This window comes from Opisthocomus hoazin, chromosome 1 (assembly GCF_030867145.1).
Source record: "Opisthocomus hoazin isolate bOpiHoa1 chromosome 1, bOpiHoa1.hap1, whole genome shotgun sequence".
NCBI classification, from domain to species: Eukaryota; Metazoa; Chordata; class Aves; order Opisthocomiformes; family Opisthocomidae; genus Opisthocomus; species Opisthocomus hoazin.
The window spans coordinates 18,050,158-18,073,277 of NC_134414.1; the positions used below are offsets into that span (position 1 = coordinate 18,050,158).

Here is a 23,120-nt window from a genome sequence, read left to right on the forward strand (position 1 = left end):
CTGGCTTATCATCGACTTGTTGCCCACCAGGACCTGCAGGTCCTGTTCTGCCAAGCTGTTTTCCATCCTGTCAGCCCCAGCCTGTCCTGGTGCCTGGGGTTATTCCTGTTCATGATAAACAGTGCTCGCCCCAGTACGGAGCCCTTGGGTGTACCGCTAGTGACTGGCTACATCTGGACTTCTGCTGTGACATCTTCTGCTCTCGGCAGTTCAGCCAGTTTTCAGGCCACCTCACCATCTGTTTATCTAGCCTGTACTTCACCAGTTCGTCTGTGAGGATATAGTAGGAAACATCCTGCTACAATATGATGTAATGTCAAAAGCCTGGCTGAAGTTGAGATAAACAATATTCTTTCTTCTTCCATCATCCGCTGAGCCATCCATCACATTGCAGAGGGCTATCAAGACGATCCTGCATGATTTCCCCTTATTAAATCCATGCTGACTACTTCCAGTCACCTTTCTGTCCTTAGTATGTTTGGAAATGCTTTCCAGGATTATTAAGTTCATCACCTTCCTAGCGATCAAGGTGATGCAGACTGGCCTGTGGTTCCCCATAGGACAAGAGGAAATGGCCTCACATTGCGCCAGGGGAGGTTTAGATTGGATATTAGGAAAAATTTCTTCACCGAAAGGGTTATCAAGCATTGGAACAGGCTGCCCAGGGAAGTCGTTGAGGCACCATCCCTGGAGGTATTAAAAAGATGTGTAGGCATGGTGCTTAGGGACATGGTTTAGTGGTAGACTTGGCAGTGTGAGGCTTATAGTTGGATTCGATAATCTTAAAGGTCTTTTCCAGCCTAAATGATGCTATGATTCTGTATCCTTCTCCTCGCTCTTCTTGAAGAACAGGAGTAACATTTGCTTTCTCCCATTCCTCAGAAACTCCCCTGATTGTGTCAGCATTCCCACCATTATAGAGAGTGGCCTCATAATGATGGTGGCCAGAACTGGGAGTTTGTCAGCTTTATTCTGTAGAAATCTTTTTCTCTGCGTGTGAGAATTGACAGAATTATATGATATTCATTCTAATATGTAACATATAATCATGTTATATATGCAGATTTTTGTAAAGTTTTGAATTTAGGGAGTTTTCTGAAATATAACAAATAACAAATACGTGGCAGAAAGCTATTAACTGTAGTCTTACTTTGTATAGAGAGAAATTACTGCATATGTTCCTAAATAATTTTAATCCCTATCTTAAGACATGTTCTTTGGGCTATGCATACAGTTAAATTTAAGATGTAAGCCAAGGTGCATCAGCATACTGCCTGTGTTAATTTTGTTCTATTTTGTTTTATAGAATGGCCTTGTCACAAGCTCACCAGAAATATTCAAGCTAAAATCTTGCATCAGGAGAAAGACAGATTCAATTGACAAACGTTTCTGTTTCGATATTGAAGTATTTGAGAGGTTTGATTTTTTTTTTGTGTTAACAAATTGAAAATAATTAGAAATGGAAGCACTTGCAAGCAATATATAAGAATTACTCCTGTAAGAGGAACACGTGTTTCTCAATATGCTTGTATCCAGACAAACTAGGCTTTCAAGACTTAGTAGTTATTTCTAACAAAATTCACTACATTGCATGTGTTGCCTGAAATACAATATGTTTGTATGCAGATACAAGATGGATTCTTACACAACCTGTAGCACAACTGACTACCCTCTTTTAGGAACAGATCATAAATATTTTTATAAATACTTATTACTAAGCATATTCTATACAAATTTCTGTTTCTTTCAGAAATGTATGAGAGCACGTCATTTTTCTTTTGTGAAAATTACTTCTACAATTTTTTTTCATTTACTCCTGGATATTATAATTATGTAAGACAGATGAAAACAGCTTTTCTGCATTTGAAGTAGAAGTACACAGCACTTTGCAAAAGTATTTTTTTCAAGCTTGGGAATAAAGAGAAATACTGAAATAATTTTTCCCTTAAAATATGATAGACTGACTTTTGTAGTCATTCTCTTAAGAACTATTTTATGACTGTTGCTGTCCTTTTAAATTCCATTCAGAACTGCTGTATTTACATGATAATTTTGAGGCTACTTTGGTACTTCCAAATAGAATACCATATTTTTCTAGAAAATACTCCTGAGGGAGTTCAGGTTTAAGAAGCAGAAATTTGATATGAACAGATGTTGAGACTAACTGGTCTCTTGAAAGCTCCTAAGCTTGAATGGACAGGTTGAGTTTGAAATTGGTAGTTGTTTCTCTCTAAGCAGAACGGCATTAGACCCATCTGTGGCAGTACCATTGTAGCGTATTCGCAAGTGAGCATTGTCTCTTCCCTCTCACTTACTCTACTAGAACGTCCACAGTTCAACAAAGCTGCACAGAACAATTAGTTCTGTCTGCAGCTCTTCAAGGTCTTATCAAAGAGATAGTTACAGGCACTTTTTACATATTATTTGTTCCGTTTGAACATTCTGATTGGTTAGAAATGTGCACGGCCTATAAGGTAAAGGCACTCTGGAAACTTGGACAGAAGATTGAAAGGGGAGTAGAATACAAAATTACTTGGTCATTATTATAAGCATCTAACTTTCACAGGCTGGTAGAAAGTTCCCTTTTCCAATTGATACTGGTATTAAGCAGGGAAGTAGTGAATTTTTGTGCAAGTCAGCAGAGGAGATACACAGCCAACGCAATACTGAGAAATATGTGATGGAAGTTCCTGTACAAGGGCAACATTAATCTCTTCTGAATGTCATGTTGGTAAAACTCGGGTTTCCCCTAAGAAGGAGAAAATGCGGTGGCCATTACTCATGTCAGTAATGACTAAGAATGTGAGCAAGTTCATATAAATATAAACACAGTACTGGAATACTGAAGATTCAAAAAGACTGTGATAATGATTACATTTGAACTAATTTTAAATTCAAGACTTAATATCATTTACTTGGAGTACAATGTTGGACATCACCTGCAAAATACTGAAAAACTTTAAAAGTAATTGACATTAGTAAAAGATAAGTTTCCTTAGTAACATGAGGATATGACTTTTCATCATGAAAGAGCTCTTTTTAAAAATATGCAGCTACACTAGTCTTCAAAATTTTGTTGCAAGATTTTATGGATAACTTCTGTCTCCAAACACCTTATCCCACAGAGCTAATTCTCTCCCTGCATTATGATATGCAACATTGTGTGAAACATTATGTGAAATACTACTTTAATAAAATGTTGGAAAACCATGCAGACTGATGTGCACATCTCATTTGATGAAAGAACCATATTAACTGAAAAAAACCCTTGTGAACGACTAATGGAGAGCACACACTGTGAGCCCTTCTAATTGACATAATTAATTTAAAATTTACTTAGGTGTTTTCCACACCGACATTCAGCTCATGCTTTTTGTAGAACTATTCTAGAGGTTACACCATCTTATTTGTGCTGGAGCTATATAAAAAGGTAACATCAAAAGGTGTGTTTCATCTTGAATGTAATTTTAATTTCTGAGAAATTACCAACTCTTTCAGTAACTAGAGAGGAAGTTAGTGCAAAATGTATTGGAGTTGTTTTGTTGGGGTTTTTTTTGAGGAAAGTAGTATTCAGGGATTATAGTGTTAGATATTTGAGTGTGAAGGCATGCTATACAATGACTGCAAACTTGACCAACAGATTAAATGAGAAACCCAGAGCCAAAAGCAGATATCTCTAAGCTTGAAGTAAAATGACACTCAGAAATTTCCATTCTTTCTGTACATGCTGACTAAGGGACTATAATTATAAATGCCATCTTCCAAATGACATGTTAAGCAGTAGTCACAATAGAAAGAAGAAAAAAAAAATCAGTTTCTATTTCTAAAATATTTTTGAGAGAAAAATTCCTAGGTAAGAATATGTGGGTAGGTTGCAAGATGGAATATTAAAATGGAAATAAACTTAGACTGTAAGAAAATGGAAAAACATTTATAAATATTAATCTGGATTAACTGTATCTTTTTGCACTTGTGATAGTAGATAACAAATTACTCAGTGTGGCTTTTTTATCTATAAGAGCAGGGCTCTGCACCATGACCAGTACTCAGCTCGATCAGCTTTACATCTCCATACTTGAGAAACTATCTCAAAGTGCTCTTTGTAGGCGACCGTTTCAGGGCACATTTCTTTTGACTGACTTTGGGGATCTCTTTTGGGATATGATGACTTTTAGATTAAAAACATCTACTTCTCTTCGTTTGCCATGAAAGAATCGTAGATAACCAGCTCAGGCATAGACATATTAAGTCGAATTGAGCTGATGTATGTTGCCCTTAAGTTTTCCACCCTAAGCATCTCCCAGCTGAAAAACAGGTTGTGTGGGATCCTGTTGCAGGTGTATAACTCAGCTTGCAATATGGAGATGCCTAATGCCTGTTAGAGGGTTGTGGCACTTAGGACTAGGGATCTAAAATTACATGTTGCAGTACTGAACTTTTAAAAAAACAGTCCCATTTTTAAATCTAGCTCAAAATTATTGTATTATGTCAGAAGCCATCAACTTTCTTCAACTACTCTCTCTTATGTGTTCACTTCATGTCAATACTCATTTGGATTCTGACCTTGAATATTGTTTAAGAAAAAGAAATTAGTAACTTCAGTATATGTGTATGTTTTTGACAGACCTGGAATCATAACACTGCAGGCTTTTTCAGAATCCAACCGAAAACTTTGGCTCGAAGCTATGGATGGAAAGGAACCAGTAAGGATATTTTTTCATTTTGTCTTCTTTTTACAGTTTCATGGCACACATATTGAAGAAAGAAGCTAGTGTGCATTTCAGATACTCTATTACATTACAGGCAAATGCAGTTCTGTTCTTTGTGAGACACTATTGCAGATACAGAGTGAAGATAGGTACAAAGTAGAAAAGCAGAACTATTAGTGAAGTTAAGCCTTTATATTGTTTCCTTATGTTAGAATATCTAATGTTTAAGTAATATGATATCATGTTGTTGTGATATCATGTTGAATCGTGATAAGATTCATGGTTCAGATAACATTTGTGAAGTGGTGATTTCTGCATGGTAAAGATAAGCCATCTTTTGGGCAGCATCGTGGAGTAAACAGCACCATCTTGAAAGGCACTGAAAACAGCGTAAAAATGTGTTGAAAGCTACTAGGAGATGGGCTTGTCTGAGGTTTCTTCCCACTATTAATCTGCTCTTAAAATAGTCATTGAATGTGGATAATGCCAGACCTGTGTCCAAGGGAAAAAAAAATGGTTGATCGCTTTTCTGAGATAGAGGAGTATCTTTACAAGCTTCTTGCTTGTCTGAAACAGTATAGAAATTAGATGAGTAGTTGTTCTGAAATTGAACCCATTTGGAGTCTGTAAATCTGACTTCTAACACATTTTAGGTGCCTATAAATTTAATGCTGTTAAATCCCTAGAATCTCAAGGCCAGTCTGAATAGCTTTCTGGGACACATCCCACTGGCCCTCTGCCTTCTCCCCAGAGGTGATGATGATCAGCTGTGTAAAACTGCAAACATAGCCTAAACGGTGGATCGTTGCCCTCTCCACCTGCTCAGAACCTGGCACAGGGCTGTTCACCTGGGTGAGTGCTGTAGGGGCAAATGTCAAGAGAAGGTGGAAGGCAAGGCTGGCTTTCTCCTAGCAGCAAGCTAATACGCAGCATGTTGCAGCTAGTTTAAGAACTACCGACAAATCTGACAATAAAGAATTTAAACCACAATCGTTGACCTGATGCCTTTTTTTTTTTTTACAGATCTACACACTGCCAGCCATTATTAGCAAGAAGGAAGAAAGTAAGCTCTTTATTTATGTAGAGTTACCAAATATGGCTAGATTTCTGTAATGTCCTGGTTTCTAGAAATGTGTATGAGAGAGAGAGATTAATTATTTTACGTTTTCTTTCTGTTACTCTGAAATAATGGTTTGTTGTTTTACATGATTGTGTTGCAGGAAAGCACATCCTGAACTATGTAAACCGAGACAGGATTCAATTTTTGTATTACTGTCAAACATAATTTGGAAGAAAAATTGATTAGCTCCAAAGCTACAATGTATTTAACAAATCTATAAAAAGTTTCTATCAGTAGTCTGTATACCTAAATGTAAATACATGCCAGTGTGTTGAAATAATATCCCTATATAGAATCATAGAGTCATTTATGTTGGAAAAGACCATTTTTGATTTTGGTTGTATATGCCCCTATTACACATACACTGAATAATAAAATGAGTGTATTTAAAGATACTATGAGATTTGTGTGTATAATTGTATTAACATTATATTCACACATATGATATTAACACAAATATGTAAAAATAATTTAAATATATGTGTGGGTGTATGTATCTCAGAGAGAGAGAGATGTGTCAGATACAGACATACATCTTCATAGGAGTTACATTTCAGAATCTGGAAATCTAGAATTTAAGCCACTACGTCTGTTTTTTATATGATGGTGTTTATTTTAATGGTGATAAATACGCTGCTTTAAGATCTTATTTATTTAGCTTGTTAGAGCAGTGAGCATTGAAAATACAACGTTTAATGAGAAATATGTTCACTTGAAATCAGCTCACTAATTAAGATCAATAACAAAGATTGTTTTCCTATGTAACCATTTTATGAGTGGTTATGTGCATGTGTAAAGAACAAAGAATGTTGTTGTATTAAAAATCAATTAATATATTCTGTTCATAACACAGGTCCTGAACTCTTAAAAGCGTTTTCCTCAGCAGAGGAAAGAGAGTACAGTAATCACTTTTAAAGCAACAGGCTTTCAGCTGGATGTGTAGAGGGGCTACTAATTTCTGAGAAAGACAGTAGAATATTCTTCTCGTAATGATACACGAATGATTAGAAAGCTGGATTTTGAGTGCTAAGGATACAGAATAAATATCATAATCTCGTGGGTAGATGTGTATCAGTCCTTCTTGACTAACGTGTGAATGTAGCTAAATACAGAGATTTTCTGTATTGATTAGTTAGAAAATAATTACCTTTTTTTCTTCTTTTTATAGTGTTCTTAAATGAAGCAGGTTTCAACTTTGTGAGGAAATGTATTCATGCTGTAGAAACAAGAGGTGTGTATGAAATCACAAATTATGTATGAAATTATTATGAGTATTTTTTTCTCAAGTATTGCTTTGATTAATTCTACGTGTTTTACATCCGTGCTTTGGAGTGCGTCCATCTTTTGGTTTGTACTTTTCACATTTTATCTGTGTGCTTTACACTTACAGCTGTTGCCACAAGTTCTAACAACAGTTCTTAACATATCATTTAAGTGGGTTTTTTAAACATTTTCTGTATTTTCATGTTGTTTAGACAGCTTAATACACAGTTGCACACATCTTTAGTCTTTAATGTGTTTGCACCAAATTGTGCTTTCTTCTGGTAAAACTGTAAGGACCCTCAGCTCCCAATTTTGGTTTCTTGCTTGAAACCTGAAGACCAAAAAGTGGCATGAATACTCTCTGCTGGAACATCTTTTTTGCAGAGCACAACTCCTATCATTTTATTCACTCATTTTGCACATGGTTTATCCATTTTTTTTAATGTTTAGAAACTCATTTTTGGTAGTGGGAATGTACAAAAAGGAAGTAATAATCACTCTACTGATGAGGTGATACCTTGCAACTCACAGCAAGTTTTTAATTATCCCCATTCAAATGAGGTATGGCTGTATCGTCTTCCATAGAAAGAGGTAACCTTTTCCTCTCCATGCACTGAACTGTCAGTATGCAACTTTATTCTAATCCAAAAGCTGTGTTATCTCTCTGTGCAACACTGAGGTCAGCATGAATTCACTTTCTCAGATAAAAACATTATGTAGCTTTTGAATCACTGCTGACTCAGAGCTTGCATCTTTTTTTTTTTTGTTGGGGGGGGAGCATTTCAAAACAAAACACCTAGGTTTATCAAAGTGACATCAGAGTTTGGAATGTTGCTTTCAAAGGAAAAGTGGACGATTTTTAAATGGTAAGACCTGAGGTGGGGAGAAGGGAAGACTTAAATCCTGCTGATTTTAAAAGGCACTTAAAACCAGTAAAATTATCATTACTGGAATCCTGAAGTACTATGTTGTGAATGTCACACTTCAAACATTACTTGTTATTATTATCTGTGCTATTCAAAAAAACCCAACAGTTGAAACTTATGGGTAAATTCAGACTTCAATGTCTCTGTTTTGCATGGGGATCTATTGCACAATGTATAAATTCTCAACTGCAGTGTTGCAACAGTATACAGTATATGCTTTTATTTTGGTACAATTGTTATTTCTCCTATAAATGTCAATCAGATCTAAACTCAAAAACTAAGCAAATGTAGATGCATAGTAATTCCACTGAAGCCTAGCTAAGATAAACTTGTTGATGGGTAATGTGTTTTAAGACTGCTTTTGGGTCTTATTTTTCACTTTTTCCAGCCATGTCCTTGTTGTTTGCTAATATGGGTCATTTCTATGCAAAGGGTTCTGTTGTATCCTGTGGTGTGGATTCAGTAGAATCATAGAATCATAGAATGGTTTGGGTTGGAAAGGACCTTAAAGGTGACCTGGTTCCAACCCCCCTGCCATGGGCAGGGACACCTTCCAGTAGACCAGGTGACTCAAAGCCCCATCCAACCTGGCCTGGAACACTTCCAGGGAAGGGGCATCCACCAGTTCTCTGGGCAACCTGTTCCAGGGCCTCACCACCTTCAGAGTAAAGAATGTATTCCTTCTGTCTAATCTAAATCTACCCTCTTTCAGTCTACAGCCATTACCCCTTGTCCTATCACTACATGCCCTGGCAAAATGTCCCTCTGCAGCTTTCCTGTAGTCCCGCTTCAGGTACTGGAAGGCCACAATGAGTTCTCCCTGGAACCTTGTCTTCTCCAGGGTGAACAGCCCCTACTGTCTCAGCCTTTCCTCATAGGAGCGGTGTTCCATCTCTGATCATCTTTGTGGCCTCCTCTGCACCCACTCCAACAGCTCCATGTGCTTCTTGTGCTGAGGGCACCAGAGCTGGACACAGGACTCCAGGTGGGGTCTCACCAGAGCGGAGCAGAGGGGCAGAATCGCCTCCCTAGACCTGCTGGCCACGCTGCTTTTGATGCAGCCCAGGATACGGTTGGCTTTCTGGGCTGCGAGCACACATTGACAGGTCACATTAAGCTTCTCGTCAACCAGCACCCCCAAGTCCTTCTCCTCAGGGCTGTTCTCAATCCATTCTCCGCCCAGCCTGTATTTGTGCGTGGGATTGCCCTGACCCATGTGCAGGATCTTGCACTGGGCCTTGTTGAACTTCATGAGGTTCACATGGGCCCACCTTTCAAGCCAGTCCAGGTCTCTCTGAACAGCATCCCTTTCCTCCAGCGTGTCGACCATACCACACAACTTGATGCCACTGGCAAACTTGCTGAGGGTGCATTCAGTCCCACTGTCCATGTTGCTAAAAAACATGCTAAACAGCACTGGTCCCAATATAGACCCCTGAAGAACACCACTTGTTACTGGTCTCCACTTTGTCATCAAGCCGTTGACAACAGCTCTTTGAGTTGAATGCATTTGTTAACATCCCAGAAGAGAGTTCAGCAGTGTAAAGCAATACTAAAAAATGTGATTGTACATTTTTGCATAAATACATTTAGATGTTTTGAAAACATACACCAAGAATGCATCACCATATATTGACATAAACATATTTTCATTATTTTCCAATGCAGGTATTACAATCCTGGGACTGTACAGAATAGGTGGTGTAAACTCCAAGGTGCAAAAGCTGATGAATACCGTATTTTGTAAGTATGTGCAGTGAACCTTTGTCACTGTGCAGCATTTGTGTCATGGTCCCTTTTGACTTAACTGCTGTACTCAGAAGAATTTGTCATTTACAAGTTTGTACATACACTTACTGCCACTGAATTGAGTTTGCAGTCTTAAAATGAGTGATCCATCTAGCAAGTTTCTTAGGTGCATTAGTATTCAATTTCTGCATGCAATCATTGATATAGATGAGCAAATTACTGATAAAATGCATTTCTTCTTTTAGCTTTAAAGTTCTATTTATAGGTATCTATTTGGCATATTTCAGAAGTGTTCCGATGCTTAGTTCTGTAATAGCATAACCCAGTTAAATAGGCAGTTGTTCTAGTCTTTCACTTTCCATGCTAATTTGGCTCTCTGGTGCCTGTGTTTGAATGTCTAAGCCAAATACGTTTGTAATTCTCTGTTGACTTGGGCTTACTTTACACTTTGGTACAGTGCATATAGTTAATGTTTACAAGTACTAAATATGAGTGTTAAATTCATTTTTATGAATACTTTGGCAGAGATTAAAAGAATCAGTTTGATCAGATTGGTAGTTAATCTTGCTAATAAATAATCAGTGAGCTAAATGACTAATCTGTTAGCTTCTGTTTTGCTGCTTTTCTAGTTAGCGTGTTAGTGAAACTATAACACAATCATAATTCAAATTTCCACCAGCCCCTAAAGCTCCTCCTGATATGGATATTGATATGGAACTTTGGGACAATAAAACAATAACAAGCGGACTAAAAAACTACCTCAGGTAAGTGTGAAACTACACAAATCTCAGTATTCCTTTTCTGGCCCATTAATCTTTTGCTTATTAATATCAAATTACATTTCTTGTATCCATTAGCATAGTAATAATTGAGTGTGTTATTATCTTGCCTAATATCCCTGTGATTCTGTGTAATAATAAATTTAAAATTTGTCGCACGCTTTCTGCCTTATTAAGATGGTCATGCCTTATATATTTAGCCCCAAATTTGGAAGAAATTAATTAATTGCATGTTTTTATTTAAAATCTTTTATGTTAACCACAAAGCATGTTATGCTCAGTCTTTCTTTTCTGAATCCCTTAAGCTGCGTACCATGTGATTTCATGGCATCATTGCTGGAGCAGAAAAAAAATCTCTGCAAAAGCATAGGTTTTTATCTTATACTATTGGTGTCTTCACAAATACAGTATGCCTCCCACACTATCATTTTCACTTAATATTTTTGCTAATGAGAGACAGAATTTTCAGAAATTATGGTACTTCTGAGATAATTCGGTTTTGGGTCTCAATACAGAAGATTCAAAAGAAACATCATAAAAAGCATCAAATCCAGATGGTGGGTGTTCTGTGCTTTCTAAAAATCTGCAGTTCCTAAACTGGTCACCTAACAAAGGGCAGTACCAGAAAACCCTATTCACTCTGGAAAATATGCCTACGATTTATAGGGCAATCGTCATGTAAAGTTCAATGAAAAGACTGGCTTGGGTTGAAGAAATTTAGAATACATCTTCAGAGGCACTAATCATTGCAGATACTGTATTTGTGAAATTAGAATGTGAGCTAGCAGTATCTGTGTGTTTGTGTCTATAAGGCAATTCACAGTCTGCCTTTCAGTGGATGACGCTTCTAGGATGTCTCAGATCAGAATGTCAGTCCCAAATTTCATCGTATTTCTGCCTTTCTTGGGCAAAAGATTGCTTCTGCAGCTCACTGTCCAATGTTCTGGAGCTGTATTTATTCCTGTTCAACAGTATGGAAGCCAGAAAACAGTGAGTCTCTGTGCTGAAGGTAGTGCCAGTAGTATTTCCCTTATTAACTTACATGGTGACACCAGATCCAACTCAAAGAGATTTTCAGACTATGTACATGATTGAGTTGTAGACTACTTGCAATCAGTCATCACTGAACTGGGTTTCCTACAACATACCAGTATGCATTATGCAGATATTGAAGACTATCATAATCACACTCATAAAATTTAAAAAGTCTATGAGTAATGCTTTTTTTCTAAATTTTCTTTTTAATATTGTTTACAACCAGGTGTCTTTCAGAACCACTGATGACTTTCAAGCTGCACAAAGATTTCATTGTTGCTGTTAGTAAGTAAAGTAATAAATACACTTTCATGAAAGTAATATTGTTTCTAACTCTGAATCTTCTCAGTTACTGTCCTTATTTTTCTCCTTGGTCTATTATTTAGTGATCCAGCCATGGATCTGATTTCTTCCATGTCACTGTATGTGACAGCACAGTGCCACATGAAAGCTCTCAAAAAAGAGAAGTCACACTAGATGAAGCTGTTCTGTGGTTTGTTCTGATCTTTACAGAGGTTCTGCGACTGCGTTCTGCGTGAAATTTTGAACCTTGATTTATACGGTTGTTTGTTTTATTACGGGCTGGTAATTCCTTTATAGCATTCATCCCTCTCATCCAGGGATCTTTATTTTCCCAGCTTGCCTTGAGGCATTGGAGGGGGTAATAATTATCTCATTCTCACAAATGGAGTAATTAGCTACAGAGATAGTAAGATTGTTTTACTAGTGACTCCAGTTTAGAATTTGAAGTTATTTCCCTATTTCCTCTTGCCTTGATAAGAATAAAAAACACTCAAGAATTTTAGATATTTTAAATATCAAGGGGTGAAATCTTGGATTTCACCGTAGTGGCACACCTGGTCAAAATTGCCACAAATTTCTTTGGTTCCAGTAGTGGTGGTAACTGCTTTTGTTGAGTCACTTGAAATACAGATTTGAGATTGTTGTAATAAATATAATCAAACCATCCTCATCATTGTAAAGACTGATTGTGTTTGGCTCCTTGTAATGTGTGTGCATATTAACATACAGGCATTGGTGCCATTTGTAGTCACATCTTAGAACATGTTCTAATTTAATAACAATATGTGTTTTCTGTTTAATAGAGTCAGATGATCAGAACTACAGAGTTGAGGCAGTGCATGCGCTTGTGCATAAGTTACCAGAGAAGAACAGAGAGATGCTGGACATCCTTATCAAGCACTTGGTCAAGTAATTCTGTTTGATTTTTCTTTGGTATTATTGTAAGATGTGATTATTTCCACTTTAAATTTGTCAGTGTTGCTTAACACTGTTGTCTCTGTGTTGAAAAAATGCCACTTGAAATTACATTTAATTTCTAAAATGCTGTTGTCAACATAGCTGAAGAATACTCACCGGAACCAAAATAAAAGCAACACCATAAAGAGTCACCAAGATGACCAACTATGTTTATAAAATAAACCCACTCAGTGTTTTCATTCATGTTCCTGCTTACTGCAGGGGTTGGCACTATCTGGATTTAAGAAACGTAACAAAACTGTGCTAAGGTTGATAGAAAACTCTGGTTTGAATCTCACTCGAGGTCCGACACTGGAGAGTAGGCTAATGTTGTAATACTTGTCCTTCATGTTTGATCTTATTTTTCTAGCAGCTCTGAAGTGTAGTATTGTTTGAAAACGTTAATTTGAAGTAGTAGTATTGATATTTTTCATAGCTATATAAATGTCCAAACCCACTTCTGAATCTCTCTTGTTTCATCAGCTTCTTTGAGTATTAATTAAATGTCTGATGGAAGAGATTTTGCATTTCTTTGCACTGATGACCTTTGGTCTTCACTGTTACACTTAGCATGTGCTGCAAGACAAAAAAGACAAGTTTTTATTGTCTTATCTCTCTCTAAATCACTAGCTATGATTACATACCATTATTACATTATAATTTATCCTGTTTCTGTATCAAACATTATTAATGTAAGTTTTACTAAAGCTTTGGTCTGTTTTCACTTGTATTTGCTGAATATTTTTTAATGTGTATTACTCATTCTGCTTTAGGATGCTGTATACTTTTTAGTACATTTGTCAATGATCTGGGAATGTGAACACTGAAACAGCAGTTGTTCAGACAAGGCCCTCATGACTGAGACATGTAGAAGACACAAGAGAGGAGTCCATATTGTTTCCATTCCATTCATTACGTCCCAGCTATTTGGCTTTTTTGATCTCAGCTTCAGCCACAGCCTGCAGTAAGCTGTCTACAGTGGATCCTGATGCAGTTTTGCTTCCTCTTACAGACTTCAGAACCTTGAAAATTTCTTTGATATGAAATTATTTAGCCCTAATAAGTTATTTTTAGTCCTTTATGTCATTAGTCCCTGGAGAACTAACATGATAGGGAGGTGCTGTGAATGCTTCCATTGCCAAAACTGATTAGGCAGTTAGACATGGGGTAACCCAGAGAACCCAGGTGAAAGCAAGTTTTATAAGTTTCCTTACTCACAGAGTTGATTATCTAAAAAATATCATATCTATTGATTTCTGACCCTCTAAAAAGTTAAAACATTTAGTGAAGGATTAATGATTTTGTAAAAGCTGCTGGTCTGGAAGCCCTAAAATTAGAAATATGTATACATAGGAACTGACTTACTACTAGGCAGAATTAGTTACAGGCAAGCATTTCTTTCTTGACCTCTTTCCCTGGCCTCTTCATTCTCAATGTGACCTCAGGTGCATTTCCGAAGAAAAGCATGCCTGCAGTATTCCCTGCTTTAATTGTTCTCTTTAACTCTCACCTATCACCTCTTTGATGCAGTTCTCATTTCTGAGAAATTTAATCTTACGGTTTTATGCTGAAAGCTTTCAGTTCTTTTCTTCCCAACATTCAATTCACCCCTTCTAATTTCTCATCTAATTTGCCAGCTGTTGTTTATGCTAGCAATTCTAATGAGACTGCATTCAGAATTAGTCTCTTGAGTGTATTAGTTTCTTCCTTCCTCATCTTTTTCCTACCACTGTGTGGAGATTTTTCAAGGAACAAATGGCAGATAAAGTGGGAAAATATGAGAAAAAAACAACCTCCTATTACTTCATTCTTTTGTTTAAAATCCAATTTCAAAATGTACATCCTTTCCCTATGTTTCTTTTAGCTGTTCAGTTTGTGTACTTTTGTGTCTGGGTGAAAACACTACACCTTTAACTATGGGTTATAAAATAAGGATAATATTATTTTTTCTTTGTTTAGGTCTTAAGGTCTTTACATATCTACCTTGACTTCTGTGTCATTGTGCAAAATTAAATATTATCTAGATAATTTGGGATGTAGATCACACTAAAAACAAACACACAAAACCAGCAAATCTTGGAAAGCACCCTACAGAGAGGTGATACTGTCTGAGTATATACTCAGTCAGCAGCTAGGCAAACACGGGAAGTTTGGGGTTATTTTCAAATAGTTAATTAATTTTTTTTGTTTTTAAACCTTCCTAGTCAAAATGCCTATCTACTTTCAAGAATAAATGATTCTTTGGTATGATTTAATAACACCATACTTTCTAAGGTAGATAGTCAGCCGTCTGCAGTCTGGCAGTATCAAAAATTTACTGGTGGCATACTGAAGAAAGAGATTTTGAGGAGGAAGCAACTGCACCTTAATGCATGCCTTACAGCTACCTGAAATGCATGATTACCTTGGGCTGTATGTATTCAGTAGCCCAGCAACAGTATTACTAGGTCAGGGGAAATTGGTTATCAAAATGATCCATTTACAGCCCTGAGTTTTTTCTTTTGCAAGAAATTGAGCCTTTGAAATGCTTTATAGAAAGTCCTTTCTGGTTACAATATTATTAAATTCACCATTCCTTTTATTAACCAAGCTACCACATCTGTAACCAAGGAAACCCAAACACGAGACAAACACTACTTTCTGTCTTACACTGTAAGCCTGTAATGTTTGTGTGAGAGACCTCAACAGTTACTGCGCAGCACAAAGCAGAGTAACATTGGAAAGGGTTATTTTTTTAGGTTTTTCTAGCAAACCCAGAGCCAAGTAACTCAAAATTCCATTTTCATTAAAATACTAGTGGGCTTCCCAAACACCCCTTAGTCACCTAAGTGAAACAAAAGATCTGTTACAGAAATAATTAGATTAAGATAATTGGCTCAAAGCATGTGTTAAGAAGGTAGTATTTTTCATTATATGGTTTCTAAATAATGATCTCCACCAGTGTGTGTCTCTGAAGTAAAATTTTGGAAACTTTCGCATAACTTAACAAAGCAACATAGGAAACGTGTAAGAAGATATGCATTTATTTTCCTGCAGTTTATAATCATGTTGTCTCCAATACAAACCCCTTTCCCATATTTCTCCTGCCGCTAGATGTGAATGGGTGCAAAAACATTCCTGTTCCAAATATGAGGGGAGTATTACTACATTATAGAAATAATTGTACAATCATGTATACCAAGATAATTCTAGTCTTCTACTCAGTCTGTGTATCATTAGTGCCTATGCAACAGTGAGACCAAGAGAAAGTCTGTGAATCCGGGCATAGGTTTGATCACAGAATCACCGAATGGTCGGGGTTGGAAGGGACCTCTGGAGATGATCTAGTCCAACCCCCCTGCCGAAGCAGGGTCACCTACAGCAGGCTGCACAGGACCTTGTCCAGGCGAGTCTTGACTCTCTCCAGACAAGGAGACTCCACAACCTCCCTGGGCAGCCTGTTCCAGTGCTCCGTCACCCTCAGAGGGAAGAAGTTCTTCCTCATGTTCAGACGGAACTTCCCATGCTTCCATTTGTGCCCATTGCCCCTTGTCCTGTCGCTGGGCACCACTGAAAAGAGTCTGGCCCCATCCTCCTGACACCCACCCTTAAGATATTTATAAGCATTTCGAAGGTCCCTTCTCAGCCTTCTCTTCTTCAGGCTGAACAAGTCCAGCTCCCTCAGCCTCTCCTCGTAAGAGAGATGATCCAGTCCCCTCATCATCCTCGTAGCCCTCCGCTGGACTCTCTCCAGTAGCTCTTCATCTTTCTTGAATTAGGGAGCCCAGAACTGGACAGAGTACTCCAGATGGGGCCTCACTAGGGCAGAGTACAGGGGGAGGAGAACCTCCCACGACCTGCTGGCCACACTTCTAATGCACTCCAGAATGCCATTGGCTTTCTTGTCAGCCAGGGCACACTGCTGGCTCATGGTCAACTTGTCATCCCCCAGCTCTCCCAGATGTGTCTTCGCAGAGCTGCACTCCAGCAGGTCCGCCCCAAGCTTGTATAGGGGTTCTTCCTCCCCTCCGCAGGTGCAGGACCCTGCACTTGCCCTTGTTGAACTTCATCAGGTTCCTCTCTGCCCAACTCTCCAGCCTGTCCAGGTCTTGCTGGATGTCAGCACAGCCTTCCGGTGTATCAGCCACTCCTTCCCATTTTGTAACGTCAGCAAACTTGCTGAGGGTAGGCTTCATCCCTTCATCCAGGTCATTGATGAAGAAGTTGAATAAGACTGGTCCCAGTACTGACCCCTGGGGAAGCCCACTAGCTGCAGGCCTCCAGCTAGAGTCAGCGCTACTGATGACAACCCTCTGAGTTCTGCCGTTCAGCCAGTTCTCAATCCACTTCACTGACCACTCATCCAGCCCACACTTCCTGAGCTTCCCTAGGAGGATGTTATGGGAGACAGTATCAAAAGCCTTGCTGAAGTCAAGGTAGACAACATCCACTGCTCTCCCCTCATCTACCCAGCCAGTCATGTCATCGTAGAAGTCTGTCAGATTGGTCAGGCATGATTTCCCCTTGGTGAATCCTCCACTTGCTTGTTGATGACCTCCAGAATGAGCTGCTCCATCACCTTTCCTGGGATGGAGGTGAGGCTGACCAGCCTGTAGTTCTCTGGATCCGCCTTCTTGCCTTTTTTGAAGACTGGAATGACACTGGCTTTCCTCCAGTCCTCAGGCACTTCTCCTCTTCTCCAGGACCTTTCAAAGATGATGGACTGGCTTAGCAATCCTGATCCTAACAAAATCCCCCAGTAGCCTTGGGAAAATCTCACAGTCTTTGTCACTGCCTTTTTAATCTTTGTAATGAGATAGTATTTGTGTCATTTGCTATGAAACTCTGACATCAGATAGGTCATTTTGCTAATGTTTGTATAACATTTTAAGAACAAATCAAGCTATTTGAGAGTATTATTGGAAGGAAAATGTAACAGATGTCTCCATAAACCTGTTTCATGAAGACTGCCAGAGAAAACCAGCAGATAAAGTTTGTTCCTACTTTCTAGTCTTCCAGTATTTAATAGTTTCTACTGTTTCTTAATTTTAAAAGGTACAAGGGTTATTGTAATGATGTAGGAAATGGCTAAAAATGCTCAGCTTGACAATGGTAGCAGACAGCAATGAAAAGAAGAAGAAAATGCAAACAAGTGCCACAGTCACTGATTCTATTTGGTAACATATTCAGTAAAATTAAGCATTAAGGCAACTATCAAATCTTTACTTGGCATGGTATTTCTCAGACATGAGGCAATAGGGAAGCTGTGACTGGGGAATCAGTGGCAGTTATTTCGAAGGATTTGTGATGATACGGTTTTTATTTGGCAAATCTTGTTTGTAAGGAGAGAAAAAGGGCACTGAGGATTACTGATTGATGGTTTTCATTTTACTATCTGATAAATTATTGGAAAAACTAAGTTTCTAAATTCTACGTTAAGAAGAAAAATGACAGAAAAGGTACAGTAAGTGAGAACAGAATATACAGAAGTAAAAGCTTGATATATTTTAAAGCCAGAAGATGTCATTATGATGATGTAGTATTATCTATGCCACAGAAACAATAAATTCACTGATCCCACTGATCCTGTGTTTTCAACGCATTAATAAAGAGATCCTATCGCAATGTAAGTGTTCTCAGTAACTGTCTTCCCTTTACATGAAATCTAAGGTATATGGTTGACCTCTGTCATATCAGAGTGTTTTCAGTGAATTCAACATCAAGTATTTAAGTTCCTGTATAAGTAATGGAGAGAGATAGGCACCTGCCCTAAGACTTCTAAACTAGATGTTCTGGATCTCTCTGTGGAGACCTTTGAAGATGGTTCATTTTCCCTGTCAGTTATGTCAGGAACTTAAATACTTACTCTAGGAAGACATGCTCATTATCTGTTTATTTATTTTGGGATGGGAGCTGTAATGGAAATACAGTAGTTGTACCACAGTGCATTTTGACTCCAGTAAAAATGAAGGTTTAAAAAGTGTTTTTAAAGGGGAGGCATGAACTAGGGATCTTGCTAAAGGAATAGTCTTAACAGGTTTTTGCCTGTTGGAATTATAGTTTAGCACAACTATTTAATTGCATGTTGTTTGTGTTCATTTAAAGGGTATCATTACACAGTCAGCAAAATCTAATGACTGTATCCAACCTTGGTGTTATCTTTGGACCGACTCTGATGAGAGCCCAAGAAGAAACGGTGGCTGCTATGATGAACATTAAGTTTCAGAATATCGTCGTTGAAATTCTGATAGAGCATTATGAAAAGGTAGAAAGACATTACCTGACTGTTTTGTGATAAAGTAGAACTAAGATCTCATTTTCATTAACATCCTTAATGCTCTTAAGAGTAAGAAAGCTAGCATTTGTAGAAGGTCACTGATAGAAAGAATGCCTTCTTCGCACCCCATGCTATGGATCTGTATTCCTAGCAAGACTTTTGTGGCTCTGCAAGGTACAGATCCAAGGCATAATTTCCCTTCCTTTGAAGGAGTTGCTTCAGTTGCTTCCTGAAGATTGCTGCGTCCTTCTTATATCTAGAAACAGAATAAGAAGGTCATAACTTTGCTCCCAGCTCCTCCGTCTCTCTCATGCTAGCAGTGTGCATGAAGATTCACTCTGGGTGAATGCATGGATTCTCTTCTGAGTGCATCAGGTCAGAGTCCTTCTGACCATTGCTGTCCTTTGGGGATACGCTGCACAGTGGAGATCTAGTGCCACCTAACATCGTGAAACCCCAGGCATCCTTCAGTTCCTTTTCTCATGAGCAGCATCAATGTGGGTCCCCAGCACAAGCCCCCTTTTCTGTGCGCTCTGTCATTTTTCACGTGCCTAGGTAGTAGAACAAGAGTGAAAAAAAAAAAAAAAAAAAAAAACTTTATGTATCTTAGATGAGACTTTATTCCTAGTTACAGGTTGTAAACCCATCATTTGTGTGCGATTTAAAAGTTCTTGAATACTCTGGAACATACAAACTTCTCTAGGTACTTCTTTTGCTTTGAAGAAAGACATGTCTGTGACTGCCTGGTTTATTTTGTTTTCCCCAAAGAGATCAGTGACAGCAAAGGTTCATCTCAAACTCTTTCCTGAAATACTGAATAAGAACTGTTTCAGGGCCTGAGAAGGAAAATCCATGAAATCTTAAACACTTACTTTCAGTCACTGCCATTGCAGATATCAGCTTCACTGAAAAGCTCCACTGAAAAGATTTTATTTTGGTTTAAACTATTTGATTTCAGAACTCAGTAGAACAGTCAAGACCTCCTTTACTTGTCATCAAAATAAATTTTATTTTGTTTTTTTTTTGTTGATATGTGTCACCTTCTCTGGTGACTAACAGAACAAAGTGAAAAAACTTTGGGTTTCTTCCATTTCACATTACTCAGCTGAGGGGCAGTTCCCAGTCAATACCAGGATGCCCTGCACTGGTTGGTCAGTAAGTACTGCCGGTACTGCTTGGTATTGTCAGTTGCATTTCACAGGGACTCCTCAACATTGGTATGATACTGATAGCCTCCTTGCTTGTTACTCCAAAACGTATATATTAATGTTTCCAGAACTGAATTTTCCCTCTGGAAAATTACAAGCTCATTCAATACAAAGACCATGGCTGCCCAACCAAAACCACCCTTGCTCTATTTCTCTGTCTATGAACATACCTTTGTATTGATATGCTACTCACTAATGCCTAGTACAGTATTAATGTGCTTCAAGAGCATCTGAAGACGTCCATTAAAGTATTTTCTACCGTAGGAGTATATTTGCTTTCTTCTGTTTCTGTGAGTGGCATGGAAGTATCTGTTCATTGTTCCTTCATCCTGTTCTGGGAGTGCCCTATTGACAGAGATCCACAAATCCTTGCAGAGGTGCATCTTGGCATTGCATGGTGTTCAACCTACTACACTTGACCCTCTCTACGCTATAGAGAGTGAACGTTTCTGTTTCCTTCAGTATCTTACCTGAATAGGCAATCTTTGTCTGGAAAACCTCTTCTCCATTCCACAGAACTAATTCCGCTTCCCAGAATAACATAAAAGATACACTAGCAGGAACAGGTGAGAAAGGATGTCTGGAGGAAAAACACGCAAATCTTTTGGTTATATTTTTTGCTTTGGTAATCCTCCAAGACGATTACCAAGACAGTTTTTAGGGTCTTTCATGTCTTGGATATTGCAGAACAGGTGATACAAATGAAAGTCACCCAAATTACTGGACTCCCTGTATTGTCCTTGGTGGTAAGCCTGCCATGCTTATCAGTAAAGAGTTCTTTAAAACCTTGTGTGTACCTGTGTCAGATCGCAGTAGTCAGATACCCTCAATGTTTGATTTTTTTCTGCAGTAATCAAGTACAAAATTGACCAGTGGTAGCAGTGATACGTAAAAGATAAAAATCAGGAGATGCTCTGAACATAAAGATGTTCCTTATCAAACTTGACATGTTTGGCGAAGTGAAGTGGTTTTCTGAAATACAGGCTGGATTGTACTAAGTTATGACTATTACAAATTTCTGTGATGTACAAAAGTTTTCAGAATAACACAGGGAAAAAAATCAATCTTTTCATAATATTTTTAAAATACTGTATATTTTATGTAATATGATGTAGTATTATTATATTATTTAGAAATACTTCTTCAGCAGGAGTTAGTTGTAAGGACCTTATGTTTCACAGTTCAGACTGTTCAGCACTTCTTAAAAAGGGCTAGAAAATAAAACTAGTTTAAAAATATTTTTATATAATTAGTATAAATTTCAAATACATGTCAGTATTGTGGTTCTTGGGTTGTAAAATGAGGTCAGAGCAAAGCTTGTATTCAGTGAGTTTACTTTTTTGTAATGTGTTAGACTATTACAGCATTAATTTCAGGTGCAGTGGTGAGGAAAAGAAGTGGATTAATAATGGAAGTGTAAAAGTACCTCTATTATTTGTGTTATTTATTTACCCCCCCTTTTTTTTATCATGCAGATATTTCACACTGCACCAGACCCCAATATTCCTCTTCCCCAACCTCAGTCCCGATCGGGTTCAAGAAGGACAAGAGCAATTTGTCTCTCCACAGGTTCACGCAAACCCAAAGGAAGGTATACACCATGTCTAGCAGATCCTGACAGTAAGTTTGTCCTTGTTGACTCATTACCTGCCTTTTTATGTCTTGTCATTTAACTTTCCTGAATAATATCAAAGAAGTATTGTATTCCAGTAATTACAAGCTTAACAGATGGGGGTTTGTTAGCTTTTTAACCCCTGAGAATCAGAGCCCTTACTTGGCTTTTTTCACATGCATGAAACCGTGGTCATTGGTTCAAAGTCAGACACTGCCTAGGTTTGCCAAAACCACTGAAAATTTCTTATTTTTTTCTGGAATAGAAACAAACTCTTGTATTTTGGGGACAAACAATATACTTACCACGTGGCTTACTGTTTAACAGCAGAGAGTTATGTGTGTAATTAATTTCTTAGAATGCTTATTCATTTTCATGTAAATGTGACTATTTAAAAGTTTCACTTCATTCATTTTTATCTAGTGGGCCATCACTTTTTCACTTACTGGCTGTACCATTGGGAGGTACTGAAACCGTAGCAAAGATTAAGTTGTTAACAGTTCCACTACTGCAGCAGACTTCCAAAAGAACTTCTGTGTCCCTTGGTTCCTCAGGGAGATTTACATGAAACTGATATACTAAATTATTCCAAAGTTAAAGTACAGCTGTTCTTGAGGTTCTGTAGTAATTCTTAAGTCTGTGATGTTAGGAAATGTATCCTCAGTATACTCTTGCAGAGGTGCTGCATTTTCCATAGGTTTATATTACATGATTCCTGCCAGTGAGTGTTGAAATACTAAATGAGAGCAATGGCTGCCCGCACATCGATTGCCAGTGTGAGAGGCGTGGGATCCCAAGTAAGAAGTTACAGAGGAACCATCAGTTACATTCACCAGACCAGAAACTGGACAAGTTTCAGCTGTTTTTCACTGTGTAACTGCAATGAATGGATGCCAGCATAAAAAAGGGGCATTTCTGTGCAAGGCTTTTGCAGAGCATATGCAAGCTCACACTTCTTCCTTCAGACATGTCTTCTGCTGGCAGCTGGGTTGAAACTAAGTCTGACCCAGGGACTCTCCACTTGTGCTTTGCTTGTTAGCTCAAGCTCAGCACTTGCTACCCAAGTTCCAGTTAAAATCTCGCTTGCGTCTGGAAGGCCGAGGCAGAAGCAGAGGTATTCTTTTTGCCAGATAGATATCTCTAGGTGTGGCTGGAGACAGGCAAGAGAGGGCCTTGGCTTCTGGCAATAGTAAATTTCAAGTA

The 23,120-nt window shown here is 38.1% G+C and overlaps 1 protein-coding gene across 1 annotated transcript in view; it reads left to right on the top strand.

Moving 5' to 3' along the window:
• Window positions 1-23,120, top strand: part of ARHGAP42 (Rho GTPase activating protein 42) — a 174,652-nt gene that overhangs the window by 130,513 nt on the left and 21,019 nt on the right. The window contains exons 10-19 of the mRNA XM_075417838.1: window positions 1,307-1,416; window positions 4,625-4,703; window positions 5,733-5,772; window positions 6,998-7,060; window positions 9,687-9,761; window positions 10,447-10,531; window positions 11,808-11,866; window positions 12,688-12,793; window positions 18,926-19,085; window positions 21,781-21,925. Of these exons, the coding sequence (XP_075273953.1) occupies window positions 1,307-1,416; window positions 4,625-4,703; window positions 5,733-5,772; window positions 6,998-7,060; window positions 9,687-9,761; window positions 10,447-10,531; window positions 11,808-11,866; window positions 12,688-12,793; window positions 18,926-19,085; window positions 21,781-21,925 (922 nt within the window). The remainder of the gene's footprint in view (window positions 1-1,306; window positions 1,417-4,624; window positions 4,704-5,732; window positions 5,773-6,997; window positions 7,061-9,686; window positions 9,762-10,446; window positions 10,532-11,807; window positions 11,867-12,687; window positions 12,794-18,925; window positions 19,086-21,780; window positions 21,926-23,120) is intronic.